Raw genomic sequence first — 15780 nt, 5'->3', positions numbered from 1 at the left:
ATCAGCTTGGTTGGTGTGATGGACTGGGAGGAGCGTTGCCTCAGCAACAGGTTTCTGCCTTCACTTGATGGGGACCAGTTCCACACTGTTTGCGGGTCCCATTCCATGCCTGAAATGCTGCTGAAGGCTGTGCCTCCTAGATGCTCTGTCTCCATTTTATTATCCCTACAGAGCCTCTGTGTCTTGTTTTGCCTAGAGCTGGCTCCCTTTGCACTGGGATTTTCTCATTTATTCTTCAATTGGATCTTTGTTTGCACTGGATGATGATTTAGCACTTTCAGGAAGGTCACATGTAGGAAAGGCCAAATTACATTGTAGAGCTTATAACTTTTTGTAAAAAGCATTTGATCTCCAAATCATTTGATGTCTAAGATCTGAATTTTTAAGTTTAATCTAGGTTTATTCAAGAAACCTAAACATAATGATTTGAAGATTGTTCTTACTACCATCAGTTTCTAGGAGTTAATGTCTCAAGAAATAAACCTGTGTTCTTTTTCTCCCCCCCTAGGATTCTATATTTTAGACAGAAGGAAAAGTTACTCCCTTAAAGAGTTTTCTTAGAATCTTGGCTTCTTTGAAATGACAAAGCTAAGACACAAATGAAGACTAATTCTGCTTCGTGCTCTGCACACACCTCTCATTCCCAGTTTCAGTGCATAATTGTCTGCATCAGTCTTAATTTACTCGGTGAGATCTGGACTCCTAACTGAGGGTATTTCATCTGCTCAGATGTGCCAATTAAGTCCACCCAGATAGACCATAAAAAGGCAGATAAGAAAAGTAAAACACTGAGTATCTCAATTTAGCAAATTAGACTAATCTGTAAGGGATTCTTAGCTGTCTGAAATAGAAAACCTATTGCACTACAGAAATGCAAACTATATTAAATACCCAGCTTGGTGTCTTGAATATATTTTTAAAAATCAAATTGTACTCATTGTGCTTCTGTTGTAGATTTCTTTCATGGATATTGCAGTAAGTGCAGAATGAGCCAGAGATTGAAATTTCACCCTGTATTGAGAATGATTTAACAATATGGTGTGTGACTTTTCCCTCACAGTGCAGGTCTGAAGTGCTCCAGGCTTGGTGGCTCTTGCAGTGTAAAAATGAAGGCAGAGCAGTAGGTCCCTTGTGAATTTCAAGCAGCTCAATATATGACTTCCTTGGAGTTTTGGAGCAGGCATGTTCATTTTCTTACTATACGGTCTGAAGCTACTAATGTTTGACAATTCCTATTGATAGGTATATTTTGCCTTTTTTGTGGGTTGGTATAGGCAGTTCATTGGTTTGTCTGTTTATTAAATATGTTTTATGTGTTTGCTCAGTCTAGATTATTTGTAGTCAAAAGAATTGCTAAGCTGATTTTACTGTTGAAAAAGTTGGCAACTGTGCAGTGAAGAGGGAGTTTTGACTCACTTTGTGCAATATTGAGGTAGGGAAGGACATCTTTTGAGACATCTGTGAATTGGACTTTTAGAACTTGGTTTGCTCTTGTACAGTTGTTTTCATTGTGTAGCCAGTAAAGAAGCGATTATTGACTCTTTGGCTTGCACTATGAGAAAAGAGTTGGTTTTAGGGAGTTTGGAAAATACGTTTGAGAGACAAGATTATGTAACAGGAGTAGACTCTAGAGATTGGTTATCTGAGTTTGAATCTTCATGTTGGTGATCTTGGCCAGGCTACTTAATCTGTCCCTATTTTTCTTTAACTGTGAAAAAGATTAAATATAGTATCTGCCTCACAGGGTTTGCAAGGAGTAAATAAATTAATACAGGTAAATTGCTTAAAACAGTGCCCGGCACACGGTGAGCATCAGTAACTATTAGTTGTTGTCATTCCTTAGTATTTGTTTTCTGACTCTGAGTTTAAAAAATATATGCATAATATGGATGTTTGTATGTGTAGTTTGAAAACACAACTGGTCCAGAGCTAGCCGTTGTTACTCAAGGAGGTGATATGTGACATAGGGGTTAGAAATCACAGGCCATGGAGTCTGTGCCAGAGTCTCACCTAGTAACCATGAGATTCTGTACATCTTTTCATCTGTAAAATGAGGGTCATAGCAGTACTTTGTTCACAGATGGTATGAGGATTACAAAAGATAATATGTCTAAGTTATTAGGCTTATGTCAGGCAGTCAATAAATATTAGCTGCTCTTATTTGCATGCCCACCAGGTAAAACATTTACTACAAAGATTTCATCAAGTTGGTAAGAGGTCTGTGAGAATCATGAAGAGCCTATAAATAATGGTATCTATGAAAAGGTGTCCTGTTTCTAAAGTAAAAGGCAGTTTAACAATTGGTATTAGTATGCATAGCCAGATCATTAGCTATTATATACTTAGTTTTGTTGATATTAGGCTTCTTTTCCCTTTTATACATTTTTTATTAATATGATAAGGTCCACTTAGTGATAAAAAAGTTGTACAAATATAAACACATTGTCAGTAGTTGTTTTGGGAGAAATCAAAAAATATTTCTCCTTTGAATGCACTAGGGGGCACTAGACCTCTGCCCAGGGGGCATTCTTCAAACTTCACAGCCTGCTCCTTGCTTCTGAGTGTGGATAGGTGAGGATTACACTTTGCTTCCTCACAGGTTTCTCTGTTCTAAGGTCCATGTTCCAGATCATTCTTTTGTGCCTTGTAAGGCTTGATTTCCACACTCCTTGCTGTACTAGATATGCAGGACATTGTTCCCTAAGTGGACTGTGATAATCTTAATCTTTGCTGATGGTATGGGTGGAATAGCGTGATGGCCTTCTAGACTAAGGAGCTACACCTAATTCCTGCCTGCCCAAGATTACAGTAGGTGTTTTAACAGTTATTTTGTATTCATATATAACCTGCAATTAACAAAAATTTCTCAGTTTTACTTTTTTTGTGTGTAACCTACCAATAATTAATTGCAAGATAGCATCTGATATGCATGTAGTATATAAAAAAAGTAGTTTCCCAAGGGTGTAGTACATATGTTACCATTTAGTGCTGTGTGAAACTTTTATTTGATTCATTTTGTGGCAGAGGAGACAAATGCAGTGGTGTTAAATGATGCTTCTAAAGTTCACACCTCTCCTTGCCAGTTAGAGACCTGAAATGCAGCTCTCTGCCCACATCTGGTTTTCACTTCTCAGTGGGTATCTTAAATCTGTGTTTTTTACTGGGTTCTCCGTTAGGGGCTGCCACCGAAGTCTGAGGAACTGTAGGAGTTAGAAAACCTCCCCAGTGAATAACGTACTTCATTTTATTTGGTTGCAGCTGTGATTATTACATATGTAGATTAAAGAAAAAGATGGTGGAAAGGAAAACATTATTTCCTTTCTAGTATTGTCATTGTAGTTTAGGGCTAGTTAAATTTTTTGTTTTCCTCTCTCAGAAGATGAATTCTTTCATTAAAAAGTTGAATCTTTTGCCCACCCTTTTCCACCTGGTCCTAGGGAAGCTTGGATGCAAACTTGGGGCTTCTGATTCTTCCCAAGATCTGGTGTGCAGAAACCAGTGTTGTTACAAAGTGAATCCACTGGAAAACCCAAAACACAATTCAGGACTTGAAAATAACTTACAAAATTTTTATTAATAAAGGAGTTTCCTTTCCTTTCCTTTCTTGTCCTTTTTTTTTTTTTTCCTCCTTATACAATCAAGAATTTCTCTGACTTTGTCCTTGTCATGCCTCATTCTTTGTAGTGGACCTTACTCATGTTTACCCACTGGATGTATCTAGGAGTAGTTCTTTAACATCATACATGTAGAAAGAGCAGGAATGCAGCAGGAGGTAGGCTGTAAATGAGATAGAACAGGACACTTCCTAGAGTGCTTGGGTGGCTCCATTAGTTAAGTGTCTGACTTTGGCTCAGGTCATGACCTCACGTTTGTGAGTTCAAGCCCCACATCGGGCTCTGTGCTGCCAGCTTCGGATTCTGTGTCTCCCTCTCTCTCTGCCCCTCCCCTGCTTTCTCTCTCTCTCTCTCTCTCTCTCTCTCTTTCTCTCTCTCTCTCTCTCTCTCCCTCTTCCCCCCCCCCAAATAAACATTAAAAAAATTTAAAAATTTAAAAGGAACAGGACTTTTTTTTTTCTGAGAGAGAGAAAGAGGGCACAAAGTAAGGGGCAGAGAGAGGGAGGAAAAGAGAATCCCATGAAGGGCAGAGAGAGCAGCAGGGCTCACCCGAAGCAGAGTTCGTGTTTACCCAAAGCGGGGCTTGAGCTCACCTGATGCAGGACTTGAACTCATGAATTGTGAGATCATGACCTGAGCCAAAGTCAGATGCTTAACCGACAGAGCCACCCAGGCACCCAGAATAGGACAATTCTTAAACTCATTCTTGAATGACCCACTTTGACCATTTTCAGGCCATGCTTCTGTCTGTGATGTCTTCCTTATTTCCAGCCCAATTCTGAACCTCATTCATTCATTCATTCATTCATTCATTCATTCATTCAGCATTTACTGAGTATTTGTGTTTAGGTGGGCATTACACTGGTCTCTAGGAGTATGACTAAAACAGTCTGTGGCCTCAGGTGTCTCCCAGTCTAATGGGGAAGATTAGATACGATTTTCAAGTGGTGCGAACACTTGGTGAGTACTCTAGTAGAAACACCAGGTGTGTCCAAGGTGCTGTGGGGTTGAGAAGGCACCTGGAGGACAGGACACCTAACTCTGATCGAAGAAGGCGTCTCTGGAGGCACGGCTTGGGCAGAGGTCTCAATGGTCCATGTGGGGTGAGGATATATGTGTTTGGGGGGAGCCTGGGGACAGTACAGGAATGCAGATAGCACAGATCTGAGGAAACTGCAAGGTATGGCATAATGGCAGTTAGCTGTGTTTTTCCACTTACATATTTTAAACATTCTTGGTGTTCGGGAAATTCTTTGAAAATAAATAACCTTAAATGGTGGCAACTAGCTCTCAGGTGTATTCTTAGGGTTCTGTTGACAAGGTGCCCTAGCAACTGGAGGAAGTGTTGTTCCTGGTGTAGTTCAACTGGTTAGCTGTGCCTTGTTGCCAGGAGCCTGGCCCTGGGTCCGAATTGCTTCTGACAGATCATTATTGTGGTATCAGCCCCAGGCCCCACAGCCTGGGCCAGGTTCTCATTCTTGCATGAATGTAGCAAAGCCAGGGAGCATTTTCTCTGCCTGCATCTGATTGGAATTGTAAGTTTATGTTTATTACTGGGTTCTTTTCTAAGTGGCTGCCAGTGGAGTCGCTAGCAGGCTGACTGTGGCAGTCCCGCAAAGAGTTAGAAACCCTGCCAGGGAACACCAGGCCCACTTGCTTTTATGTGGCTGCAGCTGTGACTATTACATGTGCGGAATGTTTTTAAATGCGAGGATAAAAAACATGGAAAAGTTATTTCTTTTCCAAAAATGTAAATATTGGACTATTTACTGCCCCCTTCCACTTTTAAAATCCATTATCTGCCTTACTTATTGAAACACAGAATTTAGACGTTTTGGGACCATATCTGATTTTTAAGATTTTAAATCACTGGAGCCCAGATCTTAATCTTGACCCATCCCCAACCAATTTAAGTCATTCTGTATCAATTTTTTTGTTACTGTCATATAAAAGGCAGCCATACTTCATGACAGTTTACTGTTTACAAATCTGTTACAGAATTTTTAAATTGAAGTATTCCAGCAGGTATCTTCTGATGGGTAAGTGTGTTTACTCATGTTGAGCATGGTACTCATAATTTCTGAGCATCCATTTGATTAATAAACATGGTTTTTGTTCACACATACTTGTTGAATTCTGTTAATAAACACTGGTGGTGCATTACCTTATCACAGATGGATTATATTGGGTTATATGTTGCCTCCACTTCCTCCTCTGTACGTGAACATAGTAACAGCTCTGAGGATTGTGTTTGTGTGAGGATTTCAGTAAGCAGATATGATTACGTGTAATAGTGTAGTTATTTGTTAAGCACTTACATTCTAGGCTCATGCTAAGTGCTTTACATGTGACACCTCATTTAATCCTCCCTAAATCTAGGGAAGTAGATGCCATTGTTCTCCCCATCTCCTACTTGAGGAAACTTAGGTGCTGAAGAAGTGAAGTTACTTGCTGAGGGTTAAAGAACTAATAAATAGCAGTCAGGATTTGATTCTAGACCACCCGGGTGCAGACTTCTGTGTTTTGGCCTGTGGTTATTCTGTGCGTTAAACCCAGTTTATTCATAGCACAGAGATCCCTTTACACCTGCTGGCCAGACAGGTCGCCCGGCCTGCCAGGTTGCAGGACAAGCAGGTTGAAAGCAACTTTAAGACTCTTGATAGCGTCTAGGATGGGAAAGGCATCAGGTGAATGTGATACTCCTCCACCACCCCCCTCCCCCCCGCCCCCAGTCTGCCATGTGGTCCTTCTTGTCCATCAGCACTAGGTGCTGCACTGTTTCAGTGGGCACTGGTTAGATGGTCAGAGGTCTGTTCTGGCTCCAAGCCCCATGAGGAATTACTGCTTTATATAACAGAAGGATCGCTTAGACTGAGCCGCATATGCATGTGGTTTTATAACTCTGGTATTTTCTGTCTTTAATATGTGTGGATGACTCTGCTGGGGCGATTTGTCTTCACAATGGTACAAATACTTGTAGGCAATAATGATTTTTCCCTACCATCTTTAGTCATCCTTTAGCCAAACTGAATAAATGTTTGGCTCTTCTCATCTTTATGAAGCGGAAGGTACTGGAATGCAATAATTTCTGTGGTGGCTAATGTGGTTTCCTAGGTGCTGTGTGCTGTGGAGACATGATGCCTGTACATTTTAGGAGGGAGGAGAAGGAGGAAGCTGAACCCTGTTGACACAGAGTGATGCAGTGGGAAGCTTAACAGCCCCAAAGATTTACTGGCTGAGTTGAAGGAAATAGCTGTTATCTATCAGTGGAGTTAAATATGTGATACTCTTGTATGTAAAATATTCAATGACCTTATGCCAAACTTGTGAAACCAGTATCTTCTGGTGTTTTTTTTTCTTCCTGTAAAATTATCTTTGTGTAATTGCAAAGTAGAGTATTTTTAAGTGGATATAATTTTTGTGATTCTTAGGAGTTATCTTTGTGTAATTGCAAAATGGAGTACTTTTAAGTGAGTATGGTAATTTCTGTGATTCTTATCAGTTTTGTATTATTCATAAATTTACTAAATAGAAGTATCTTTTGTTTTGCAGATGTTTGTTTTTGAGTTCTGATGGTAAGGAATTTGGATACTGATGAATATCTCATGTGAAATTGCTTGCTTGCTAAATTTCACATAGTAGGTAGCAAGAATCCAAATATATACACAGGGAAATGTATGTACATTATTTTGATTTCTTTTTTTTTTTAAAGTTTATTTCTGTATTTTGAGAGAGGGAGAGGGTGTGCATGTGCACTTGCGCAAGTTGGGGAGGAGCAGAGAGAGAGAGAGAGAGAGAGAAGGAGAGCAGGAATCCCAAGCAGGTTCCACACTGTCAACACAGAGCCTGATGCTGAGCTCGAACTCATAAACTGTGAGATCATGACCCAACCTGAAACCAAGAGTTGGATGCTCAACTGACTGAGCCACCCAGGCACCACCCCTCATTTTGGTTTCTAAGTTCCAATAGTGGGTATACTGATCTACCAGGGTTTTTTATTTAGACTTGGCACTATTGACATTTGAGACCAGGTCACATTTTGTTATGGAGGACTGTCTTGTACATTGCAGAATGTTTAGTAGCGCACCTGGCCTCTACCTGCCAGATGCTAGTAGTATATCTCACTCCTCACAGCGGTTGTAATGACCAGATATGTCTCTAGACATTGTCAAATTAACTTGGGGTGGGGGGGAGGATGGCCAGATTGCCCCTGGTTGAGATCCAGTGCTGTATACCATTGCACTTAACTAAATTTGTAGATAATAGGAAACTCAGAAGAAGATCAAAGCCGATTATAGCCACTAAGGCGTACTTCATTTCGTCAGTTGCATGGAGATAATTTTTAAGGAAGAAAAAAAGAGAGGAAAAGATTGCCTTTAGAAGTTAGAGCACAAAAAGGTCATTACAATTTTTGTATAAAAAGACTATCTTACATTAAACTTCATGGCTATATGACCGTTATTAGGCTCGGCTATAAGCTGCCTCTTAAATTTGCTGTTCTTCTCTGGAAATTACCAACAGTGCTTATTTGTTGGTACTCGTGGTGCCCTGAAGGAGTTTCAGATCATCAGCTAGTTCTTCCTTATTGATCACAGTTAAACCTCAGGTAGCCCCTTTGTTACTTGAAGAGTTAACATCCTCAACAAAGCAAGAATTTATCAGAGGATGTACTTGAAGGTCCTCCAGCAGCTACCTGGATGGGATTGCCTGTCACTCATGTATTTGGCCTCCTGTGCTAATTAATACGGAACACAACATTGATTTAAGTGGACAGTATGTGTGATATTATTTCCACTTTCTTATTTACATTTCCTCACGTATTCTCTTAGCATTCTTCCATAATCGATGGCGGATAAATGTCTTCTTATATATGTTACTGTTCTCATTCCCTTCCTATGAGCTTTTGACTTTGAAGGCATTTATCTATATTGCTTTATCCTATTCCCACCATTTTGTGAAATTCACATTGCGAGCTGCATGCATGCTGAGCAAGGTCATCCATTTATTTTGAGAGTGAGTAGAGTGTGAGGCTTTTGACGTTTGTATGTATATTTTTTAATTCATGACACCAATATTCATCATAGTTATTTGGATACAGAATTAGTCTGGTGAAATGGCTGCACTTTCTCAATAGTCTTGATGTTAAGACTTTCAGATCTTTAGGGGCACCTGGATGGCTCAGTTGGTTGAGCATCCAACTCTTTTTTTTTTTTTTTTTTTTTTTTTTAATTTTTCTAATGTTTATTTTTGAGAGAGGGACAAACACAGAACCTGAAGCAGGCTCCAGACTCTGAGCTGTCAGCACAGAGCCCCATGTGGAACTTGAACCCACAGACGTGAGATAATGACCTGAACTGAAGTCAGCTGCTCAACCTACTGAGCCACCTAGGCGCCCCTAAGCATCCAACTCTTGATTTCAGCTTAGGTTGTGATCTCATGAAGCATGAGATCGAGCTGAGCGTTGGGCTCTGCGCTGACAGTGTGGAGCCTGCTTGGATTTTCTCTCTGCCCCTGCCCTGCGTGTGTGTGTGTTCTCTCTCTCTCCCTCTCTCAAAATAAACACTTAAAAAAAAGACTTTCAGATCTTTTGACATTTTTTCGTTATACATACATGGCATCACCCTTCTGAAATATAAATACTCATTTTTTTTAACTTTTTTATTTTTTAGAATTTACATCCAAATTAGTTAACACATAGTGAAACAATGATTTCAGGAGTAGATTCCTTAATGCCCTTACCCATTTAGCCCATCCCCCCACCCACAACCCCTCCAGCAACCCTCAGTTTGTTCTCCATATTTATGAGTCTCTTCTATTTGTTCCTCTCCCTGGTTTTATATTATTTTTGTTTCCCTTCCCTTATGTTTATCTGTTTTGTCTCTTAAAGTCCTCATATGAGTGAAGTCATATGATATTTGTCTTTCTCTGACTGGCTAATTTCAGTTAGCATAATACCCTCCAGTTCCACCCACGTAGTTGCAAATGGCAAGATTTCATTCTTTTTGATTGCCGAGTAATACTCCATTGTGTATATATACCACATCTTCTTCATCCATTCATCCATCAATGGACATTTGGGCTCTTTCCATACTTTGGCTATTGCTGATAGTGCTGCTATAAACATGGGGGTGCATGTACCCCTTTGAAACAGCACACCTGTATCCCTTGGATAAATGCCTAGTAGTGCAATTGCTGGGTCGTAGGGTAGTTCTATTTTTAGTTTTTGAGTAACAATTCATCTTATTTTATATCTTAAAAGCATCTTATTACTAAATTTATAACTTAGATTTTATTTAGTGGAAACATTTTTTCTAAGTCAATTGTCAGTCTTTTGATATTGCTGATGCCCCCTCATATGTTAATCTGATATATAGCAGTTTTGACCAAAAATTTGCTTTATGTTCAAGACACTATGCTGTTTTATGCTATGACTATCATACCTTTGGCACAGAAATAGTAATTATAAATGAAATCTATTTTTTGTTATACTGTCATTTTGGAGATTAAGTTATATTGAAATTTTCACTGAGTCTTTTCTAGAATTAAGTTCATATATCTTAGGAACTAGCATAGAAATTTCCCTTTAGGGTATGCCAGGAGAGGAACAAGTAGTTTTGATAATGAAATGGGACCTTCCAGAAAGATTTCTAAAGCAGCTATAATAATTCAAATAAGAATTGAATTGAGAAAGAAGGAAAAGAGAATTTTTTTTTTTTTTTTTTTTGAGTATCAGTGTTTTGGATAATGATGGTAGTAGAAAGCTAAAAGACCATTCTAATTTTCTTCTTTTTCTTGTGCATTATCTAGAACTATATTCTAATCATGCAACCAAAATAATGGAAATATGATTTTTATTTTCATGGTAGGAGATGGAATAAGCTGAGGCTGCGGGACAAAGAGAAGTGTCTGAAGCTTGAAGGCGATTCTGAGGAGAGCGATGCCGAGTTTGACGATTTTAAAATCCCGGGTTTTCTGTTCAAAAAACTTTTTAAGTATGTGCTGTGTGTTCTTTCCTTTATGTCTGTCATCAAGCCATTGTGTACAAATTAATATTTCAGGAATTACACAGTAGTTACCTGTGGACCCTTAAGGTACTTGTAACAATGTATTGCAGATACGGATACCATCAAATGAAATTTTAGCCACGTGCTGCTCATTAAAAGTAGATGATAATAAATTGACTAATGTTCACATTGGGCATGTTTGTAAGCTGCTGAGTCTATGTGGACCTGTCTCTGCAGCCTAGAAGCAACACATTTAAAAGCCATCTCCATCAGATTATTTTTTTGCTCTTAGTAAATTTAAGGGACCAAATCTCTAATTTCTTAAGTCAGATTAAGTAAGAAGAGATGTATATTAAAATCAATATTGGGGTGTGTTTTTTGTTTTGTTTTTGTTTTTGTTTTTTTACTTCTGTGTAGAAATAAAAAACTATTGAGAGTAGTATCTAAGTGTTTTATGTTGTACCTAAGGGTAGAATACTTCTGAGCTGACCAAATGTGCATCTAAATATTTTATGCAGATGTTGTTCTAATGTCAAAAGAGAAGGTATAGGCAAACACCTTTAGCATTAAGTTGCTATGTGAGACTGTGTTTCATGTGTGAAGTGGCCAAGTGTTCCGGATAACTGGGAGCTGTGTGATAGATGCGTGCCTGTAGCCTACCTGGCCTGGGCCAGTCTCTTATGATGAATGTAAATACTGAGGCACATTTTCAGTCTCATCACTCCTGGGATTTACTTAACAAGATAATTTAGGAAGGCTTCTTCAATGCATAGAGGAAGTTAAACCATTAAATAGCTTTCTGTCTAGTAGCATCACTTGGTAGTTGGGTGCAGGGTGTGAACTTAATTTCTTTGAGACAGTTATGTTTAATCTCCTTCATAGATTCACCTGTCAACCGTGCAAGATCTCTATTGAAAATAGTCTCTATTGAAAACTTGTGCAAGATCTCTATTGAAAAATAACATGCTTTTTATCTTTTCTCTCAGAGGTCTTATAGTTTCAGTTTTTATCTCTATGAGGAGAGGGTGGGCAGAAGGAGTTGGGAGTAGTTACTTTATCCCACTAATGTATAGGAAAGCTGAAATCCTGAAAATGTGAAGTGTCTTGGTTGGGTTGTCCTAACTGGACAGAAGAAGACCTATGTGGAAATTCAGGCCAGAATCTCCCTAGTAATTTTTGCAGATGAATCATTTTATAGCCCAGAGAGGTGGCTTCTTTGTTTATTGCTTCTCCCACATGAAAATTAACTATGGAAGGGTTCATAAAGACAGCATTTATTGACAACTCTCTTTTTGTCGGCTCTAAAGTGATTGCTTCTTAAGGAACAGGCCAAATAGTATCAGTGTTGTACAAGCAAAAGGAATACCCAGATTATAAATTAAATTGATTTAACAAATAAGGATGCTTCTACACATGTAGTAAGTGAGTTGGCAAATATGCTCAAGAGGCAAGTTGAGTGCATTTTTGTGAAAGTGTGAGATTTTCTGTTAAGGAAATTTCACAGTCGAACCAAACTTTGATTACTAGGTGCATATAGGATTCAGGGTATTGACTATTAACCCTATAGTAGTTAATGTAAGTACGTTTGCTTGTTTTAGTCTTTTTAAGAAAAAAAAATTGTTTATGTTTGTTTATTTTTGACAGAGAGAGCAAGTGGGGTAGGGGCAGAGAGATTGGAGAGAGAGAGAACCCCAAGCAGGCTCTGCACCGTTAGCGCAGAGCCTGATGTGGGGCTTGATCTCACGAACCGTGAGATCATGACCTGAGCCGAAACCAAGAGTCGGGTGCTTAACTGACTGAGCCACCCAGACGCCCCTGTTTTAATTAGTCTTAATTGCACATTTCTGGAAAGTATTTTGTGTTCATTTCTCAAAAACAGGTTTTTAAATATTTCATAAGTGTTATTAAACTTCTGTTCCTTTTCTTCTGCTGTATGAGAAAAATTAATAGGATTGATGTGTCTCCATTTTTCTTTGATGATTAAGTTTTAGCCAGGCCAGTTTAATTTTAAGCTGTCGATATATTTTTGCTGTATTTACCGCCCTCTGTGGAATTAAATTAACAGGGTGTAGTTGTACACAAGGGAGTCAGAAGGTACAATTATCTATTTAAGTGCTATTTTCTGCAAGATTGTGTTTAACTTTTAAAATTCTGTTTTGAAAATTTGCCCAGCAAATGCATTCATCTGTATAATGTAGCAATCAAATGACAAACTTCAGTCTTCTGACCTGACTTTTAGCCACACTAGCAAATGCAGTCTTGGGTTAGTGTGACAGTGCCAAGAAAAACCAATTATTTGTGGTTATTTGGTGATACTTCAGTCTCATGGGGGAAGCACAGTATAGTCATTTTTTACTATTTTATAATAGCCTGTAAAAAATCTTTAACTTTTTCTGAAGGAGTAATTTTTATATGCTTTTTAAAGGTTCTGAAAACGGAATTGTGTTAACTTGCTTTCATTTGCAGTGTGTAACTGTTTACAGTTTCTATTAGGAAACGAAAGCAACAGACCCTTAGTCTGTCAGTGGTGCTGCCGAAACCAGAACCCAGGGCCACTGACGCCTCAGCCAGCATGTGCGGGTGCAGTCTGAGGGCCTTTGTAGAAAGTCGTGATACGACTTACAGGGCCGCCTAATGGAGACTTTTCCTTAAACCATTTCTTTAGTGTTATTCATTTTATAAACACATAATCATATGCTATTCAGGTACCCTTGGAGATTACATTTGGAGGTGAGGAAACACCGGGCACGCTATTACTGCCTCTCCTGGGTCACATAGGATGCAGCTGTCTTAATGCCCTCCCAGACTCCCTTTGGGATACCGTGCCGGTTGCCACTTTTTATTCCTTTGATGACTTCTCAAGTGCTCCTCTAGATTTTTCCTGCCTTAAGTTGATTGGCCCCAAACGAAGAGAGGTGTTGCACCCTTATTGGAGGGAGGCCATGTAGTTTAAAAGTGAAACACTAGAATGATCATTGGGAGATTGAGGTCCCTGCTCTGCCTGGAGGAGCTGGTCTCATAGTTGTTCTGCACCTCAGAAAAAGGAGGTTTGTCAGTATTTAGTGATTCCGATCGTACATCAGTTTTTTGGGGGAGTTTTTTGAACTACATCTTTTTTTTTTTTTTTCTATTTTGAGAGAGAGAGAGCCAGAGAAGGGGAGAGAGAGAAGACCAAGCAGGCTCCCTGCTCAGCACAGAGCCAGACATGGGGCTTGACCCCACAGCCATGAGATCATGACCTGAGCTGAAATGAACAGTTGGAAGCTTAACCAACTGAGGCACCCCAGCACCCCTGAACCACATCTTTATCCACAGCTGAAATTGGTCCAGTGTAACTGGTTCACAGCAGCTTTTAGCCTAGATCAGTGTTTCTCATCCTGAGCACAACTGACATTTTGGGCAGAATAATTCTTTGTTGTAAGAATTATTCTGTGCATTGTAGGATGTTGAACAGCATCTCTGGACTCAACCCACTAGATGACAATTATGCTTTACTAATTTTAACAGCCAAAAATGACTCCAGGGATTACCAAATGTCCCCTAGGTAACCAAATAACTCCCCATTGAGAACTGCTGGTCAAGATTATCTCCTAAGTGGAGTCACTTTGGAAGGAGAGGTTCTGGATTTTAATTCTGGCTTGCTCATTTTTTTTTCCCAGCGGTGTGACTTTTGGCAAGTTATTTAACCTCTGTGCTTTCATTTCCTAACTATAAAATGGGTTGATCATCTTTATGCAGGATGGTTGTGGGGCTGTATCCAAACCACCTGGCCAGCTGCCTCCCCAGCAGTTGGCTTCTAAAGGAGTTGGTAGCCGTCATTCTCTGTACATACCATGTGTTAATAGAACTTGTCCTTCTTCCTGGATCTAAAGTTCTTTTATCCATACTAGACTTTACTATGTTTTGATTTTTAATCCTTAATGAGCAGCAGCATTCTTATTCAGAGTTTTCCTAATATGATAGTAACGGCAACAGCTAGAGTCACACTTTTGGAATTGATTTGCAAACTATTGGGGGGAAATTATAACATACAATTAAGAAGAGATTAGATAAGTGTGGCTCAGCAAGGACTGGAGTTCACACAGAGATTCTAGGTAGACAGATCACATACTAGACTAAATACTGACCCAGTAAACCAACAAGAAAACCACCTGTATTGTTTCTTTCTTAAGTTTATTTATTTATTTTGAGAGAGAGAGAGAGTGAGAGAGCATGTGCATGTGCTCAAAAGCATGGCAGGGGCAGAGAGAGAAGGACAGAGAATCCTAAGCAGGCTCTTTGCTGACAGTGCAGAGCCTGACATGGGGATTGATCTCACCAACCACTGGGAGATCATGACCTGAACCAAAATCAAGAATCAGACGCTTAACCAGTGGCCACCCAGCTGCCCCCAAACTGTGATGGGGTGGAGCACTCATCAGCCTTGGTATTTTCTTTGGGGAAAAAAAAAAGAAAAAACTGTAGATTTTGTTGTCCTGTAAGTGTTTTTTGCCTTAGATTTTTTTTTTTAAACTTGGTAATTTTCATACCATTCCATGATACTGTCTTTCCTTCACTCTCAGAAATGCCTCTTGCATTATTCCTTTTTTTAAGCTTCATTTTTAGATTATAAATTATGCCTTTAGTGGAGAAAGGAAAATACCAACTTTTTTTTTTTTTTTAAGAGGGGAACATATTATTTCTTTTTGTTTTGTACTCCTTATTTAAAATTTTAATAGCTCTGGGGGCGCCTGGGCAGCTCAGTCGGTTAAGCATCTGACTTCGGCTCAGGTCATGATCTCGTGGTCGTGGGTTTGAGCCCCGCGTCAGGCTCTGTGCTGACAGCTCAGAGTCTGGACCCTGCTTTGGATTCTGTGTCTCCCTCTCTCTGCTCCTCCCCCACTCACACTCTTTCTCTCTCAAAAATAAATAAACATTAAAAAAATTAAAATTTTAATAGCTCTGATCTTTTTGTATTTATGATAAACTCTCTGAATCAAATTCTGCTTTAAAATATTAAAAAGATATTTTGTGTTGTCTTTAAACTGTTCTTTTTTTGCATCTGCTAATAATATGACAGAATCATCTGTCATGTACTAATTTTGTGAGCAGCCCTTTTATTCAGACTTGTTTATGGCCTCAAAATTCAATTAAAATTTTCCTATAAAAAGATAATGTAATTG

At 39.2% G+C, this 15780-nt stretch overlaps 1 protein-coding gene across 4 annotated transcripts in view; it reads left to right on the top strand.

The window, feature by feature from the left end:
- ERCC6 (ERCC excision repair 6, chromatin remodeling factor) overlaps positions 1-15780 on the top strand; it is a 79523-nt gene that overhangs the window by 22643 nt on the left and 41100 nt on the right. For all 4 annotated transcript variants that reach the window (XR_015241695.1, XM_086680255.1, XM_025918162.2 and 1 more), the window contains exon 6: positions 10481-10606. Coding sequence is in view for 3 of the 4 variants with exons in the window: in XM_086680255.1 (XP_086536381.1) it covers positions 10481-10606 (126 nt within the window). In the remaining variant the exon portion in view is untranslated. The remainder of the gene's footprint in view (positions 1-10480; positions 10607-15780) is intronic.

The sequence above is a fragment of the Puma concolor genome, chromosome D2 (genome assembly GCF_028749965.1).
Source record: "Puma concolor isolate L17-30 chromosome D2, mPumCon1.1.hap2, whole genome shotgun sequence".
Classification (NCBI taxonomy): domain Eukaryota; kingdom Metazoa; phylum Chordata; class Mammalia; order Carnivora; family Felidae; genus Puma; species Puma concolor.
Note: the sequence above shows the minus strand (reverse complement) of the source record. Positions and strands in the feature narration are given on the sequence as shown.